The sequence below is a fragment of the Urtica dioica genome, chromosome 3 (genome assembly GCF_054948205.1).
Source record: "Urtica dioica subsp. dioica isolate 48M chromosome 3, U.dioica_male_clone48M_v1_H2, whole genome shotgun sequence".
NCBI lineage: Eukaryota > Viridiplantae > Streptophyta > Magnoliopsida > Rosales > Urticaceae > Urtica > Urtica dioica.
In genome coordinates this window covers 23,395,438-23,413,515 of record NC_142758.1, presented here as the reverse complement: position 1 = coordinate 23,413,515, position 18,078 = coordinate 23,395,438, and the positions used below count along the sequence as shown (strand labels likewise).

The 18,078-nt window shown below is 38.0% G+C and overlaps 1 protein-coding gene and 1 pseudogene across 1 annotated transcript; one reads left to right on the top strand and one right to left on the bottom strand.

Annotated features, from left to right (window-relative positions):
* Positions 1 to 5,553: 5,553 nt before the first annotated feature.
* LOC149402500 (uncharacterized) lies at positions 5,554 to 10,285 on the bottom strand (annotated as a pseudogene).
* Positions 10,286 to 15,087: 4,802 nt separating this feature from the next.
* Positions 15,088 to 17,009, top strand: LOC149402499 (Ribosomal protein L12/ ATP-dependent Clp protease adaptor protein ClpS family protein). The gene is made up of 3 exons (XM_089608106.1): positions 15,088 to 15,258; positions 16,047 to 16,197; positions 16,612 to 17,009. The coding sequence occupies exons 1-3, from the start codon at positions 15,195 to 15,197 to the stop codon at positions 16,877 to 16,879; spliced, it is 483 nt and encodes a 160-aa protein (XP_089464232.1). The 5' UTR covers positions 15,088 to 15,194; the 3' UTR covers positions 16,880 to 17,009.
* Positions 17,010 to 18,078: the final 1,069 nt, after the last annotated feature.

Genomic DNA, 18,078 nt, shown 5'->3' with positions numbered 1-18,078 from the left:
AAACAGCGAAAAATTTACCCAGGTTTTCGTATAACCACTTATAGTACTTATATATGATCGTGTTATGTTTAATATAAGTATTATGGTTATTATGTTGATTTGATTCTGTTTCTGCTGATATGAGATATATTGTTATATATTGATGTTGAAATCTGAGACGTAACCCCACCGTCGCGGCCCGTGAGCAGCCGACGAGAGGTCGCGGGTCGTGACATGAGTACCCATTTGTGCTTGGTAAGGATTATGTTTCGAATCTACGCAGTTTTCGTTTTCGAGTTTGTTCGAGGAAAGGATGAACGAGAGAAGGTTGAGAGACATTTTGCTTATTTAAGTTGAAACAAGTTTATGATTAGTCTTTGGTTTAGGATTTAAGTTTTATTAAGACTTTTATAAAATCCAAAGGTGTTATAAACCAAACGATAATTTACGCCCTCAAGAGAAGGCCGCAAAAAATCTCCTTTTACAAGTAAATGACACATCATTAATGCTAAGCCAAGATGTCAATACATCTATTTTGACTAGCCACCTTTTAAATTGGTTTGATCACTCACATCCTTTCGCAGAGCCTCAAGGGAGGATTACTAGGGATTGAGCCTAAGTGTGTAACCAACCACTTAGTCCAAAAGATCAGCTTTGAAAACAATCCCCCAAGGGGAGGCCTTGTCATCATTGCATCACTCTCGGACGTAGCTTATTGAGCAATGATCGAAGCAATAACGCCTTGGAGTACTCACATTTAAGTGAGGGTCGCAAGAGCGGCTCTTAGTCCCACGTTATTGCATCTTTCATTAGTGTTGGGGATCGTGGGTTACAAACAACGAATATAACCCTCCCACTTAGTTTTTGGAGTTGGTTCATCGACTCTTATAAGTTCGGAAATAGATTTCCTAGTTAAAGAGCGACAGAGCGGACAACTAGAATAGAATCCTAGATCGACATGTTCAGAGCAGTATTAGTGCATAAAGGCACAAGGTACATACTCGATCTTTTCCTATTTTCTATTTCGGGAAAGTGCGTGAGGGAAGTGTGAACTTCAACTCACTCGAACACTTGAAAGTTTGAGATTACACATCTTTTTATTTTTAGGCTTGTCTACAAGGAGACCTCCCACTCAAATTTTCAAGAGCATATAGATTTTGAACATATGTGATATAGATATAGTTTTGAAAACATTTTGAAAATTTATTTGATTTGGATGACAAAATATTTTTCAAGTTTGAAAGTGAAAACGGTTTTTCAAAATTCAAACTAGTTTTGAAAAAATTCAATTTCAATTAAACTTTCAAAAATCAAAAAATTTTAATCTTACACATCATGTTTATAATCATATGAAAAACATTTTTGCTCAAGAAAATTTTCTCATTAGAGTTCTATAACTCATGGTAGTGGGGTTTGAAAATCCGGATTTCTAAAAAACTGGAGTTTCAGACAGCCGCGCACCTCGGAGTAAAATCGCCATATCTAGCGGCTCCGAAGTCCTTTTGACTCGAAACCGGTGGCATTGGACAGAGGACAGACAGAGCTTTAATTTGATTCAAGAATCATTAAATTTAGATTTCTGAGCAGAGAGTTATGCCACTTTTAATTCGGGTTTACTCCAGCTCGAAGAAAAAGAAATAAATTAAAGCTTGGTCCTTTTTAGGTGCGAAAAAGAATCGAGTGTAACGGAACGTTTTATGAAGGTTGTTAAAGCTTTTATTTGTGTTTTATTAGCAGGGTAATAACATAGAATAAAAGAAATAACAACAAGCATAAAACGATTCAAGTAAAAATAAGAAACTAGCAAGATATCAAAACTATTCACTAAATTTTACTCGAAATTTCTCAAACCTTTAAAACACGTTTTTCAATATAAAAAATTAAAAACTTTTAGAACTGATTCTAATGTGTTTTAAAAACATCCCAAACTCATAGAAAATAAACATGCTTTTTAATTTAAAGACAAGAGCATTAAATTAAAAAAAAAATCTAAGATTACAATTCTAACTTGTCACAAAATTAGTAAACTTTCGAAAACGATTTTCAAGCTCATAATTTTAAAAACATGTACATGCATATCTTTGACCATAGCTCTGATACCATTTGTTGGAATTGATCTAGGGTTTAAGAAAAAGACTAAACGCTTCGGGAAGCGGCGGAATTTTAAAAAATTTATTTTCAAGTAAAAACAGTTTTTACTAACCTAGACAAAGAAGCAAGTACATGTAATTAAAAATCAATATGAGCTAAGAGTTTACTAACCTTTCTTGAAGCTTGAACTTTGAAGAAGCTTTTGGAAAGTTCGCAACGCTCGTCTCCCCTCGCAGCACGTCTCTCTTTCTTTCCTCGGCACCTCGAGCAACCACGAAAGTTTCTATCACTAAATCACTCGAAATAAAGGAATCAGTGAGTGGGCACTTTTAAACACTACGACTTAAGAACAAGTCATGAAGTCGCAGAGCTAAACACTAGGTCGAGTGAGGACCTAGGTGCCAAGACAAGAAAAAATCGAAAATAAACTAGAGAGAGAGAGAGGATTTCGGCCACAAGTTCTAGAGAGAGAGTCTCTCAAATCTCTTAAACTTCGATGAATGAAATGTGAGGAATGAAGCTCCTATTTATAGGAGAGGTTTTACCTTCAATAAGGTACTTTCCTCTTCTATAGAATATCACATATTCATGAGCAAAAATCCTTTATTTCCCATTCCATGTTGGGCGCCCAAGGCTGCCTCCTAGAGGCTTGGATTTGTATCCTTTTTTGTTCCTTGGCTTGCCTATTACTCTCTTGGCCGAAATTCCTTGTGCATCCTTATGCAAATTTGTTTCCTCTTTTTCTTTTGGCAAGTATCTAAATACATTTATGCACAAAATAATCTCTCCTTTTTCTCTATAGGGTAGGCGCCCATGACTTCTAGAAAAGGCTTCTAGAATTTTCTTCACTTGTTCATGACAACATAAGAAAAGGCCCATTTAGAATTTTCAATAAAATTCTTATGAAATGAAATTAATTCACAAGGCCCAATGATCAAGTCATGGCCGAGTGATATTAAGTCATCAAATGAACTTGTCAAAAAATTTATTGACATTCATTTCATCCTTTGTCTCAAAAGACAAAAATACCCTTTTGACTATATTCGTTCTTGTTTTGACTTAGCTTCCAGTTTAACTATTCCTATCGATGTGATTCGTGACAGTGACCTCATGGACCCAAATGAACAAAGCTTGAGCTAAACACTTGGACTCAAAAGTTCACAAACCTTTTCCAAGTTTAGCTTAATGCCAACTGACTCCACTAAAGAGTTGACACTGAAAATCTCTCGGTTCAAATGAATTTGTTTTCTACTCAAGAATTCGACCTAATTATAATGAGCGGATCCACTGAATATTATCTATGCTACCCTTCATGAATGTCATCAGCTAGTCGGGATTTACTAAATTACCATTTTACCCTTCTAGCTGTTATTTCCTCAACTCCTTTGTCGCTTGTGAATAAGTTAGAAACAATGTATTGACGAGGAGCTAACAAGTCACATTGTTTCATCCAAAAGAGTCAGGACTCAATTTGGACACTGGCCAGTTCATTTATTCACACTCCAAGGAACAAAGCATGAGGTGACATACATCGCATTTCAGCAATCTTGTACATGAATTCCATATCTATGAGAACTTCACAAAGTTACTCATGACATACTCACAACTTAGTACTTCACCAATAGGCCCTGTTCGGAATCGCATAGTGAGTTCGAACTCTGACTTTCTCAAATGAGAATACTAAGGTGTGAAATGACATGTCTCATTTCAGGATTAAGGCAAGCACGATGCAATTCATACGTAGTGACTTCGAGACATAAGAGGTTAAATGGTTTGTTCTTATCTTGTCTCTAGAAGTGCACTGGTCAATTCAGTACCTTCGGAAGATACCTAGAAGAACTATAGAGTCTCCAACTCTCAATGCCTCATAACCAGACATCATAGATTCTTCTAACAATCGTACTGAGGTAAATAGTCCTTTGACCCTTAGATTGCGAATATATCGTTTTAAGCAAACTAGGAAGAGTTTGTTCATGCAAATCTACATTTGTCTCTTCGTAAGTTGTTAAGTTTGTTTATGGACTAAAAGACTAAGGTTTTATCATAAAGCTTCAAACAAAGAAAGAATGAATGAACGTTTCAACTTTATTAATGAATGAATAGGCAATTACAAGCAAGAGTCTTCATGAGACTTTATTACATCAAATGTACAAAATAAAGATTACAACTCTTCTTGTGGGCACCATTGACAATAAGACCAAGTGGTCTCACTTCGGCTCGAGCGTGTCGGACTTGGTATCCCAAGTCGTCCCTTAGCTGTGAATGTCCCTTGAGTTCGTCCAAGTACCTGAAAAGGAAGAAAGAACAGGTGAACTAGGAAGGGAAAACAGAGGGGGTGCCTCTGTTTACCTCTCCGACGCTCAACATTAGTAGGATTGAGGTGGAGTATAGAGGTTTTAGAGGTGGTGAGAGGCCAAAGATGAGCGAAACGAGTGAAGTACAAGTTCGACAGCGTTTCGAGACTCAAAATTGGATTACCTGGACCAAGGGAGGGGCCCCTGTATTTATAGGCGTGGTTTGGAGACCCCTTTGGCCGAGTAGAGCACGAGGGGGGCGAGTGGAGGTCGAGCTTGGGCGGCCGAATGGAGGTCGAGCTCGGGCGGCCGAGCAGAGGTCGAGCTCGGGCGGCCGAGCAGAGGTCGAGCTCGGGAGGCCGAGTGGAGGTCGAGCTCGGGCGGTCGAGTGGAGGTCGAGCTCGGGAGGGTTCACTCGGCCTATGGCCGAGTGAACTGGATGACCGGCTGAAGGGTTCACTCGGCCATTGGCCGAGTGAACTGTTGGGTCAGCTGGATGTTGACTCGGCCAATGGCCGACTGAGGTGGCTGGGTCGGCCATTGGGCGTTGACTCGGCCAGTGGCCGGTGATATGATCCTTACCAACAAATGTGATAAGACCCAATAACAATGATTGGAAAAAGACCCCAAGATCTGCAAAGGACTAGAATGTTGAGACTTGGCCCAATATCTAGAGAGATAAGAACCAAGCCTACAATATATATGACGCCACACCAAGATACTCAAGATGATCACTTAAGAATCAAGATGATAAGTCAAGTTGCTGAACGCCACAAGAAAACTTGATAAGTTCAAAAAGTCTTTTCAAGAACAAGAAAGACACAAACTCACATATATTTCATTCAAAGGGGAATTGTGTCTGATTACATTCTCCTAAACACTTATTTATAGCCTGGAGAGGCTTTACAATCAGCCAAAAATGTTTTGCTCCAACAGCTCTAAAAACAACATTTAAGACACTAGTAATAAAAGCTGGAATCTAAATGCAAATAACTCTCAGCCCTTATAACATTGAAACTGAAAGTTTTTGACATAAAAACACACAAAACAACACACTAAATGGGTATAAACACCCCAAATTCGTCCAACTATTCTGAGTGGTTACAAAAGTAACTCCCAAAAGAGTGAACAGCCTTATTTATTGTTAGAAATGTGGATCCAATGCCTAAAAATGACCTAGACATTCTGATTACTCTTGTAGAACCTTAATCATTGTAATTAGGCTCTCTTGCTTTAGATTTGCCTCAACTTTGGGCCCAAATGAACTAACTTGTTGAATCAGCCCATTTAGAGCCTCTTTGAATTGTTTGGCCTTAAACCTTGTGAGAGGCCCACTAGGCAAACTTAATTGACCACTTGAAAGTTTTCTTTTAGTCATCTCAGGTCCACTTGTATCCATTTGAGCTCCTTGATCACTTCCATCCACTTTAGCTCCTCGATTCTCATCATTCTCCCCCTCTTGAAAGCGATTTGTCCTCAAATCATCACCTACATCAAAATATGATAGATCAGAAACATTAAAGCTTGCACTAACACCATACTCACCAGGTAAGTCAAGCTTGTAGGCATTGTCATTGATGCGCTCCAGAACGTGGAATGGTCCGTCACCCCTTGGAAGTAATTTGGAACGCCTTCGCTCAGGAAATCGCTCCTTTCTCATGTGCAACCAAACCCAATCCCCTGGCTCAAAAATCACTTTCTTGCGGCTCTTGTTGGCATTCTTTGCGTATTGCTCAGTCCGTCGCTCTATGTTTTGCCTTGTCTTCTCATGCATCTGTTTCACAAGATCTGCCTTCTTTATCCCATCCAAGTTAACTTGCTCACCAATAGGTAAAGGAATCAAATCCAAAGGTGTTATTGGATTAAAACCATAAACAATTTCAAAAGGAGAGAACTTAGTTGCAGAGTGAACACTACGATTATAAGCAAATTCAACATGTGGCAAACAATCTTCCCAAGCTTTCAGGTTCTTTTGAATGATAGCACGCAACAAAGTGGATAATGATCTATTTACCACTTCAGTTTGCCCATCGGTTTGTGGATGACAAGTAATAGAAAACAATAGTTTTGTTCCCAGCTTTCCCCACAACGTTTTCCAAAAATGGCTCAAGAATTTCGCATCTCTATCTGAAACAATTGTGCGAGGCATCCCATGCAGCCTAACAATCTCTTTGAAAAACAGGTCAGCAATGTTTGATGCGTTATCAGTTTTGTGACATGCAATAAAATGTGCCATTTTAGAAAATCGATCAACAACCACAAAAACAGAATCTCTCCCCCTCTTAGTCCTTGGTAATCCCAAAACGAAGTCCATTGAAATATCAACCCAAGGTGCACTAGGAATCGGAAGTGGTGTATACAAACCATGTGGTTGTTGTTTAGACTTGGCCTGTTTACAAGTTATGCATCGCTCACAAATCTTTTCAACATCTCGTTTCATATGGGGCCAATAGAAATGTTCATGCAACACACCCAATGTCTTAGCTACCCCAAAATGACCCATCAAACCACCAGAATGTGCTTCTCTAACAAGTAGTTCATGTAATGAAGAATGAGGAATGCATAATTTATTTTCACGAAATAGAAAACCATCATGAATAAAAAATTTGCCATTCGCCCCATTAGAACAACATTCAAAAGCTGCCCCAAAATCAGAATCAGAAGCATACAATTCCTTAATGTACTCAAATCCAAGCAACTTAGAATCTAGAGTAGAGAGTAGAACGTACCTGTGAGATAATGCATCTGCCACAACATTCTCCTTACCTTGCTTATATTTGATCACATATGGAAATGTTTCAATGAACTCCACCCATTTCGCATGTCGTCTATTCAATTTGTGTTGGCCCTTCAAATGCTTCAACGACTCATGATCCGTATGTATCACAAATTCTTTAGGCCAAAGATAGTGCTGCCAATTTTCCAAAGTCCTCACCAATGCATATAATTCCTTATCATAAGTAGGATAGTTCAGGGCTGCCCCACTCAACTTTTCACTAAAATACGCAATTGGTCTTCCTTCTTGCATCAAAACTCCACCAATTCCTAAACCTGAAGCATCACACTCAATTTCAAACGTTTTAGTGAAGTTAGGCAAAATAAGCAAAGGAGCATTAGTTAATTTTTTCTTGATCAGTCTGAATGCCTTTTCTTGCTCAGCTCCCCATTTAAATGGGATGTTCTTCTTGATGACTTCGGTTAGCGGCGCTGCAAGGCTACTAAAGTCTCGAACAAATCGTCGATAAAAACTAGCCAAACCATGAAAACTTCTTACCTGACTTACCGAAGTAGGCGTTGGCCAATCGTGAATTGCCTTCACCTTTTCCTCATCAACTTCAATCCCTTTAGCACTTACAACAAAACCAAGAAACACAAGTTGATCCGTGCAAAATGTACATTTCTTAAGATTTCCAAATAAGCTTTCTTTCCTCAAAACTTCTAAAACCAATTTTAGATGTGCAACATGATCCTCAAGGTTTTTGCTATAAATCAGAATATCATCAAAGTAGACAACAACAAAATGTCCAAGGAAAGCACGTAAAACATGGTTCATAAGTCTCATGAATGTACTCGGGGCATTGGTTAACCCAAAAGGCATAACTAACCATTCATACAATCCATATTTTGTCTTAAATGCAGTTTTCCACTCATCTCCTTCTTTCATTCTAATCTGATGATATCCACTCTTAAGATCAATTTTAGAAAACACACACGATCCATGCAATTCATCCAGCATATCATCTAAACGAGGAATAGGATGTCGATACTTTACCGTGATGTTGTTGATGGCTCGACAATCAACACACATTCTCCATGTCCCATCCTTCTTCGGCACTAGAACCACCGGAACAGCACACGGACTCATGCTTTCTCTCACATGTCCCTTCTCCATTAGCTCGCTGACTTGCCGCTCAAGTTCCTTAGTCTCCTCCGGATTACTTCTATAGGCAGGTCGATTTGGGATTGTGGAGCCAGGAACAAAGTCGATTTGATGTTCGATCCCTCGAATAGGAGGAAAACCAGGAGGTACCTCTTCCGGAAACACATCTATAAATTCCTGCAAAAGAGAGAAAACGTTGCTCGGCAAAGATCCGGCAAGATCATCAGTACATAAAAAGGCCTCCTTGTACATGAGTACTATAAGGGGCTGATGGGTGAATAATGCCCTCTTGATCTCACTTTTTTTTGCCATAAGACTAACTTTTTCACTCATGTTTCTCTCTTTCTTTTCAAATTCCTTTTTTTTCATCTTTTTCTCTTTCTTTTTCTCTTTCTTTTTCTTTTTCTTTTTCTCTTTCTTTTTCTTTTTCTTTTTCTTTTTCTTTTTCTCTTTTTGTTTGTAATTTCAATTGATCAGCAAGAACTTGATTGGGACTTAATGGTACAAGTGTAACAGGTTGCTCTTTAAGAGTAAAAGAGTATCGATTGGTGAAACCATCATGTGAGACCCTCCTATCAAATTGCCATGGCCTCCCCAAAAGCATGTGACAAGCTTCCATCGGTACCACATCACAAAGCACCTGGTCTTCATACTTGCCAATCGAAAATGCCACAAGAACTTGTTTTGTCACCTTGATGTTTCCACTATCATTAAGCCATTGAAGACGGTAGGGCCGTGGATGCTTCAAGGTAGGCAGCGCCAATTTCACGACAAGTTCATTGCTCGCGACATTCGTGCAACTTCCTCCATCAATAATCACATTACACACCTTCCGGTTCACGAAGCATCGAGTATGAAACAAATTCTCGCGCTGATTATTTTCTTCTTTCTTCACTTGTGCACTAAGAGCTCTCCTCGCCACTAATAGTTCTCCATCGACTGGGTATTCACCATCGCTGCAATCCTCAAGCGGTGGCATGTCCTCATCTACTTCATCTTCCTCATCCTCCGACTCAAGCTGCCCTTGTGCGTTTATCACCATAACCCTCTTGTTTGGGCACTCGCTGGCTATATGTCCTGAACCTCTACATTTGAAACACTTTATATCACGTGTTTTAGTAGAATTAGCCTCTTTGTTACCTTGTGTAGCCCCTGGTTGTTGTTTGACGTTTGTCGAAGTGTCAAATTTAGGCTTGTTTGCTTGAAATTCATCTCGTCTAGAGGCTGCCCTCCACGAATTTGTTGACGACATACTTGGTCCTCTCCTAGCGATGTTCCTTCGCTTTAGTTGCTGCTCCGCTTTGACGGCTTGGTGCACCATATCGGTCAACTCCACGTGATGTTGCATCTCCACGACATCTGCTATCTCACGATTTAGTCCATGCAAGAATCTGGCCATCGTTGCTTCTCTGTCCTCCACCACGTTTGCTCTTATCATTGCCACCTCCATCTCCTTGAAATACTCATCTACACTCTTTATTCCTTGAGTTAGACGCTGCAATTTGTTGTACAACTCCCGATGGTAATAACTTGGAATGAATCGCCTCCTCATGATGGCTTTCATATCCTCCCATGTCTCCACCGTGCGCTCTCCATTCCTCCTCCTTTCTTTCAACAACTGATCCCACCATATTATGGCATAATCAGTGAACTCAATCGCTGCGAGCTTCACCTTCTTCATCTCCGAGTAGTTATGACACTCGAACACCATCTCTATCTTTTGCTCCCACTCCAAATAGACTTCAGGTTCATTTCTCCCCTGAAAAGATGGTATGGTCACCTTTATACTCCCCAAATCATCATCCCTTCCAGGCCTTCCCCTCCTAGCTTCTCTATTCCCATTACCACGCCCAAACCTGCCCCGGTTATGTTGACGCTCTTCTCCACCATCTTCAGCAACCTCGTCTTCAACATCTTCCGATACATCACCCTCTTCTTCAGCTCTTTGTGCTCGTCTATTGGGAACATTTGGTGCATGATTTGATGCCATCCCTTCTATTCCATCAATCCTCGCATTTAGTTGCTCAAACTTCTCCGTCATCAACGCAACGAATGCCTCCATTTGAAGATTTCGATTAAGTGGTGGTTGTACGTATCTCTCACGATCAGATTCGTTTCCTGACATTTAAAATATTTATATATTTTTTTATTAAAAAAAACGTATCTGTTAGAGGACCTCACAAACACTCGCTCACGTGTTTCTCTCAATAATGTATCCGCTCAACACTCGTGTTTAGAATAAAATGGCTTTTACCCTCAAATAATCTCACACTCTTGCCTTTTTCCACTCTAGTGTTTTCTTTTGTTCTTAATCAGACTAAGTAAACAACAAGTGTTTCGAGTAGCAATTCAATGTGTGAAACAACTCAACAAACCACGAGACTCAAAAGCAAAGGATAAGATATGAGATAAACAACCCAAACTACGTAAACTAAAAATGGTCTATTACCAATTCTTGAATCAGACCATAAACAAAAGTACTACAAAGATAGATCTTTCTTCATTTGGCTTTTTTTTTTTTTTTTTTTTTTTGCTTTTTTATTTTTTTTGCTTTTTTTTTTTGCCTCTTTTTTTTTAAAAATTATAATGATAAGAAAACAAAGAAAACTGAAAGTTGTGCGAAAAAAATGGGGAAAACCTACTTTTTTTGTGTTTTTTTTTTTTTTTTTTTTACTTGAAATGACACAAACGAAATTAAAATAAATGATAGACAAACTTTTCCTTAGAACCCAAGCTCTGATACCAAATGATATGATCCTTACCAACAAATGTGATAAGACCCAATAACAATGATTGGAAAAAGACCCCAAGATCTGCAAAGGACTAGAATGTTGAGACTTGACCCAATATCTAGAGAGATAAGAACCAAGCCTACAATATATATGACGCCACACCAAGATACTCAAGATGATCACTTAAGAATCAAGATGATAAGTCAAGTTGCTGAACGCCACAAGAAAACTTGATAAGTTCAAAAAGTCTTTTCAAGAACAAGAAAGACACAAACTCACATATATTTCATTCAAAGGGGAATTGTGTCTAATTACATTCTCCTAAACACTTATTTATAGCCTTGGAGAGGCTTTACAATCAGCCAAAAACGTTTTGCTCCAACAGCTCTAAAAACAACATTTAAGACACTAGTAATAAAAGCTGAAATCTAAATGCAAATAACTCTCAGCCCTTATAACATTGAAACTGAAAGTTTTTGACATAAAAACACACAAAACAACACACTAAATGGGTATAAACACCCCAAATTAGTCCAACTATTCTGAGTGGTTACAAAAGTAACTCCCAAAAGAGTGAACAGCCTTATTTATTGTTAGAAATGTGGATCCAATGCCTAAAAACGACCTAGACATTCTGATTACTCTTGTAGAACCTTAATCATTGTAATTAGGCTCTCTTGCTTTAGATTTGCCTCAACTTTGGGCCCAAATGAACTAACTTGTTGAATCAGCCCATTTAGAGCCTCTTTGAATTGTTTGGCCTTAAACCTTGTGAGAGGCCCACTAGGCAAACTTAATTGACCACTTGAAAGTTTTCTTTTAGTCATCTCAGGTCCACTTGTATCCATTTGAGCTCCTTGATCACTTGCATCAACTTTAGCTCCTCGATTCTCATCAGCCGGTCTGAGGCTTGGCCCGGTTGTGATCTAGCCCGGTCAACGGCCTAGGCAGGGGTTGCGCCGGTTGTGTGGTTGAAGCGGCCCCTTTTGTCCTCGTCGACCCGGGACGGGCCGACAACAAGTTTGTTCATGCAAATCTACATTTGTCTCTTCGTAAGTTGTTAAGTTTGTTTATGGACTAAAGATTAAGGTTTTTTCATAAAGCTTCAAACAGACAAGGAAGAATGAATGAACGTTTCAACTTTTTATTAATGAATAAGCAATTACAAACAAGAGTCTTCGTGAGACTTTATTACATCAAATGTACAAAATAAAGACTACAACTCTTCTCGTGGGCACCATTGACAACAAGATGGACCTAGTAGTAGAAGCTTAAAAATCTCGTTAAAAGAAAAAATATTCCTTTCTCTTTCCAAATTGAATTGTCTAGTCTCTTTCAATACTCCACCATGTAATCCAAGAATGAACCCTTCTTTAATACTAGAATTATATTTAGTCATCGTAACGAGTGTTCACTGATTTAGTCAGTACGTGATCATGACCCTCCAGGTTATGCCCGTATCGAGATAGGTCAATTTTACGTTATATCTTTCTCGTTACATATAAGCCCTAAGCATCGTTGCTTCCCCAACGAAAGATTCAACCGAACGTAAGCCAACTAAGGAAGTGTGCACAATCAATCGGTTCTGGAATCAACCCTTAGGTGAGAGAACATTTACCATCTTTTAGGAAGGCTGGATTCCGTATCTGTAAACCACTTTCTTCTACAATCATGTCCCGACTTCTCAAGACACCTATTTGATCAGCGTCTTACTAGCTTTTAACGTGGTGAGTCAAAGAAGCCGGTAACATGATGTAGAATTCCATGATTACTTCATAATATTAGATCAAGCGTCACTGTGACCATCATAAGCGGCCTCGGCTAGTGCATCGTAACGGTCCTTAAACGACGCATCTATCCAAACCAAAGCCTGTCCAAATCGTACACCTACTGCAAGTATATAATGCTCCCATTGAGTGATCAACCCTCACTCATGTTCCATATATATGACTTTAGATAAGGCTTACTAGATCATATAAGTCAACGACCAAGTTTTAGTTCAACGCCCGATCTCGGATGCCCAACATGCGATTCTATTTGATACGGAGACTATGGATGATAGTTGTTATTGATTTTGAATGTTATCAGACCTCAACCCACTAATCATATGATGCTTATAATGTAACTTGTTATCTTATTTAGTAATCATCATCTTATAGTGGGCAATATTCCTAACAACATCGTCACGCAATAAAGAACACATGGTCACGAAACTTGCTGATTTCGTGACATCTTGGTCAAGAAATTTAATTTGTTTTCCAAAAATTTGATAAATACGACTTTATTAGAAGAAAAGTAGTGGTTTACGGCCTGGTGATGAGTAGGGGTTTAAATTAAAAAAAAACAAATCACACTATGAACCAAGTAATCTAATATCGTATGAGATCAAGAGATAGTGATTTGTTTTATATTGTAGAAATATAATTCCTCACAAATATTATCATATATAAAAAATTGGTAAAATGATACATTTAAAAGTAATGATAACCTATCTATGTTTCAAATTTACGTAACATAACGTGTTATCTCTTTATCCAAATGTGTCCACGTCTTATTTGTTTTTTTTTAAGTTATCTACCAGTTGACATTATCCTGAAAACCATTGTTCTTTTCGCGTACCAAGTTATTATGTTGCATTTTCTCTAGAAAATACAATATTTCGTGACCACGGTTATCACGAAACTTGCTGATTTCGTGACATCCTACTCACGAAATTATTGTTTTTTAAAAAATTATACGAATACGACTATATTATTCGAAGAAAAGTAGTCGTTTCCAGCATAGTATTGAGTAGGGGGTTAAATTTTTTTAAAAAAATTAAGTATGAACCATTTAATCCAATATTGTATGAGATCACGAGATAGTGACTTATTATATTGTATTAATATAATTCATCACAAGTGTTATCATATAAAAAAATCGGTAAAATGATACATTTAGAAGTAATGGTAACCAATCTATATTATTATTCAGATTTACGTAACATAACAGGTTATCTCGTTATCCAAATGTGTCCATGTCTTATTTGGTTATTTTTTAAGTTATCTACCAATGGACTTTATCCTGAAAACCATTGTTCTTTTCGCGGATCAAGTTATTATGGTGCATTTTCTCTAGAAAATAAAATATTTCGTGACCACAAGGTCACAAAATTTTGGCGTTTTGTGACCAAGTTGTCACGAAAATTATAGATTTCGTGACCATTGCTATCACAAATTCTTCAAATTTTGTTACCACATCGTCGTATCAAAGACTACATGGTCACGAAGCTTGCTAATTTCGTGACATTCTTGTCACGAAAATGATTTTTTTTTTCAAAATTCGACCAGTACGACTTGGTTCGAAGAAAAGTAATGGTTTCCAGCCTGTTGACGAGTGGGGGTTGAAATGAAAAAAAATTACCTTATTACGAGATCATGAGAAAGTGACTTGTACTATATCGTATAAAATTTCGAGATTTCATGACAATAAGGTCACGAAATTTCTTGAGTTCATGACCACCCTAAACCCTAGACAATGCTGTCATGAAATTTAGCAGTTTCATGACCACATGATCACGAAAGTTAACTTAAATAAAATACGGCCAAGACCGGTTTTAAAAGAATGTAGTGTCTGAAATCTTCACGTTGACACCAAAATTTAAAAAAACGGAAGTCGGAATCAAAAGTTATGAACTTTTAAAAATTTGATTTTTTTTTTCTTTTGTTCTTTCTCTTCTTTCTTTTTATTAAAATATAATATCTCAAAGTAAGGGTAAAATCGGAAAATAGATTTCTCCATCTTAAAATATTTTATATAAAATTAAAGTGAGAAAAATGAAATGTAAAATTGTCTTTACTTTATGGAGAAGTGAGGGTAAAAAAGAAAGAAAGTTTTTTTTCTCTCGTATTTATGACTTTATTTTTGAAAAAAAAAAATTTGGAAAACTTGCATTTTTTTATCCTAAAATAGGAAAAATCCCGTATTGAAATTATTAAAAATAGCCTAATAAGCTCATCTAATTGGGGCCCGTAACATGGCGGCCCGGCTTGTTAACATGTGGAAAGCACCGGTCCACGACCTCTAGTTTTTGTTTTTCATTTTCGAGTGTCATAATAAGGCCACCTGGGCTGGGTGTAATCTTAACATTTCACCACCACCATTATTATTTTGATTTTTATGCCCTTAGATTTCAGGCTGACACAAACAACAATATAGTGACTCTGTGTGTGTACACCCATGGAGACTGCGATTTCTGGGAGACTAGCGTTCTCGCCCAACCACGTTTTCAGTCCTAAGCCAGGTTTCGAATTTCCCTTCTTTCCGATTTCACCTTCAAAACTTCCTTTGATTTGCCCCCAGCTCATCACTGCTTCTAATTTATTATTATCGCCTGAAGAAATTTTTGCGGTTTGGATTTCTGGTTGAACTGCCTCAGTGCAGGGATTTATTTCTAGTGTTTTAAAGGGGTCTTTTCTATGTATTGTTTGTTTTCTTGAGAATCGAAATCAAATGGGCAAAAAAAAAAAAACGGTCGTAGTATGTTTCAATTATTGAATATAATCTAAACAGTTGATAAATTTTTAAGGAAAACTGGTTACAATTAAGAATTCTCTTAATGTTTTTGGCCTCTGTTTCCCCTGTTATTCGGTTTATGACTTTGTCCCCTTTGAAAGAAAAACCAACACTTTACTCGAAAAAAAAAAAAAGAACAACCAACACTTATGTCACAATTATAATAATAATAATAATAATAATAATAATAATTAGTAATTTGTGTTTATTCATATTCAAGAGCTCATTTGAAGCTTGAGTGTAAAACTTAATTCAGTGGAAATTGGCACTTGATTGGGAAAAAAATTTACAGACCAGTAAATTACATACAACTTGTGTTCTAAATTGCATATTTCGCCCCATAAATTAACTTGTTCTCGGCCGACTTAAAATGCGTGGAAATCGTCAAATGTCTTTCGCTGTTTGCTTGTCTTGAAAGTAACAAAGCTCGGAACTTTTTATTTTTCTGAATGATGAAGGATTTATTGAGAGTGGCGCTAAACGATGTGATGATGATGAATATTGTGTGTGAAACAGGGGATAGACATTGTGTGGGGAGAGGGACATGTGGGAGTCTTGGAATTCCGATGCCTCTGTCAGCCACCGGTCCCGGTAAAGGAGGAGGCATCTTGGATAGGCCCGTTATAGAGAAAGCCACTCCTGGCCGTGAATCAGAATTCGATGTCAGGTTTGGATTTCAGCACTTCCACATACATATAACATATATTCCTTTCGTTAACCAAGTTAGAGATCGTTTGTTGCTGATCTTTTTATTTGAATTTAAGCATCAATAAATTTGCATAATAATTCACATAGGGGTTAGCTTAGCTCAGTAGCAAAGTCACAAATGTCAACAATCAATAATTCACACTTTCAACTATTCGTTATTAGGAATAACAAATTGATTTATTTAAATAAAAATTTGGAGATTAATATCCGTGACAAGGCAGGTTATTTTATATCTTACTTGATAAAGTTCTGAAACTGAATTGAAACCCGAAGCAACCGGACCATACACAAAACAAAAACGCCAGCCCGGGAAAGAACCAAGAAATGTTTTACGATGAACATACAACCTTGTATCATTTATGGTTTTTCGCAGGAAGTCTCGGAAGAGGGCGCCACCGTACCGGGTGCTGCTGCACAACGACAACTTCAACAAGCGGGAGTACGTGGTGCAGGTGCTGATGAAGGTCATTCCAGGGATGACCCTCGACATCGCTGTCAACGTCATGCAAGAAGCTCACCACAACGGCCTCGCTGTCGTCATCGTCTGCGATCAGCCCGATGCCGAGGACCACTGTACCCAGCTCCGCGGAAACGGCCTACTCAGCTCCATCGAGCCCGGCGGCGCCTCTGGTGCCTGCTGATAAATATCCAATGCCTTTCTGTGTATATATAAACTCAGATGAACCTGTTCGGGTATTAACTGTTTGTAGTCTACTGCTGATTGAAGGCGGGACAGTTGATATGTTAAAAGGAACGCGAGTTTGTATTCTAGTCTTATATGGTTTAAAAGAAAAGGGTGATGTGGGTATCTAGCTAAATCAAAGTTTGAGTTTAGCAAAATAGCCCAATTTTTAAAGTGAGGCAGATTAGTAAAAAATATAAAAAATCACTAAAGTGCCCTCTTCATTCAATTCACATTCGATAAAAACAAAAGCCCAAAGACACAAAACAAAAGTTAAGGTTCATCATTCACAGCCATAGAAGGAAGAGCCACATCTAAGGTCGTAAGCTTTACCGTCTTTACCGTCGACTTTAGTGGAACCGCCGCTTCTGCCACCGTGCCAGTCGCACCAGAACAGGTTGTATGGTGTTGAAGATTTTGACCGACGGCGCTTTCATCTTCTGCTTCTTCTCACGGTGGAGCTAATGTGGCGGTGACGCAGAGGCTGACGTCGGGGATCGACGTCGGCGATCTAGAGACCGTTGTCGTTGATCTCCGTCACCATCGTCGTCGTTCTGTGTTGTCAATATCTTTGTCGATCATCATTACCATGGCCATCGCAGTCAATCACCACCATTGTCGGTCTCTGTTGCCGCTATCATCGTCAATTGTCATCACCATCGACATCGTCATCGATCTCCGTCATTATCACCATCCATCTCGTGCAATTTAACTTCTTCTTCTTCCAACTTCGGTTTGAATGTTTTTGTTATGAAAAAATGGATTAAATATTTTGAAACCAAGATTAAATGTTTTGACATTTTGTTATCTTCTCATAGCAGATGATCAGGTCAAAGAAATACTTCAAACATTTTATTACCATTTTGTTGTCTTATTAGATATGAGATTCAGAACTTGATTTCTAGCAAGGCTTTTTTCTGCTATAGAAGTGGATTAAATTTTTTGAAGGCGCGATTAAATATTTTGAAATCATGTACCTTGCCCGAAAATTAAGTTTTTGTAAGTAATCTTTTTCTATTGTATGTTTGTTTGAAACTGAAATAACAAAAGTGAAAGCATGATTAAAATTTTTAAATTTTGTTGTCCAGTTTCAATGATGGAATTAGTTTTGAAATTATTTGGTATAGAAAGTGCATTAAAAACAGTTGATTAAAATTT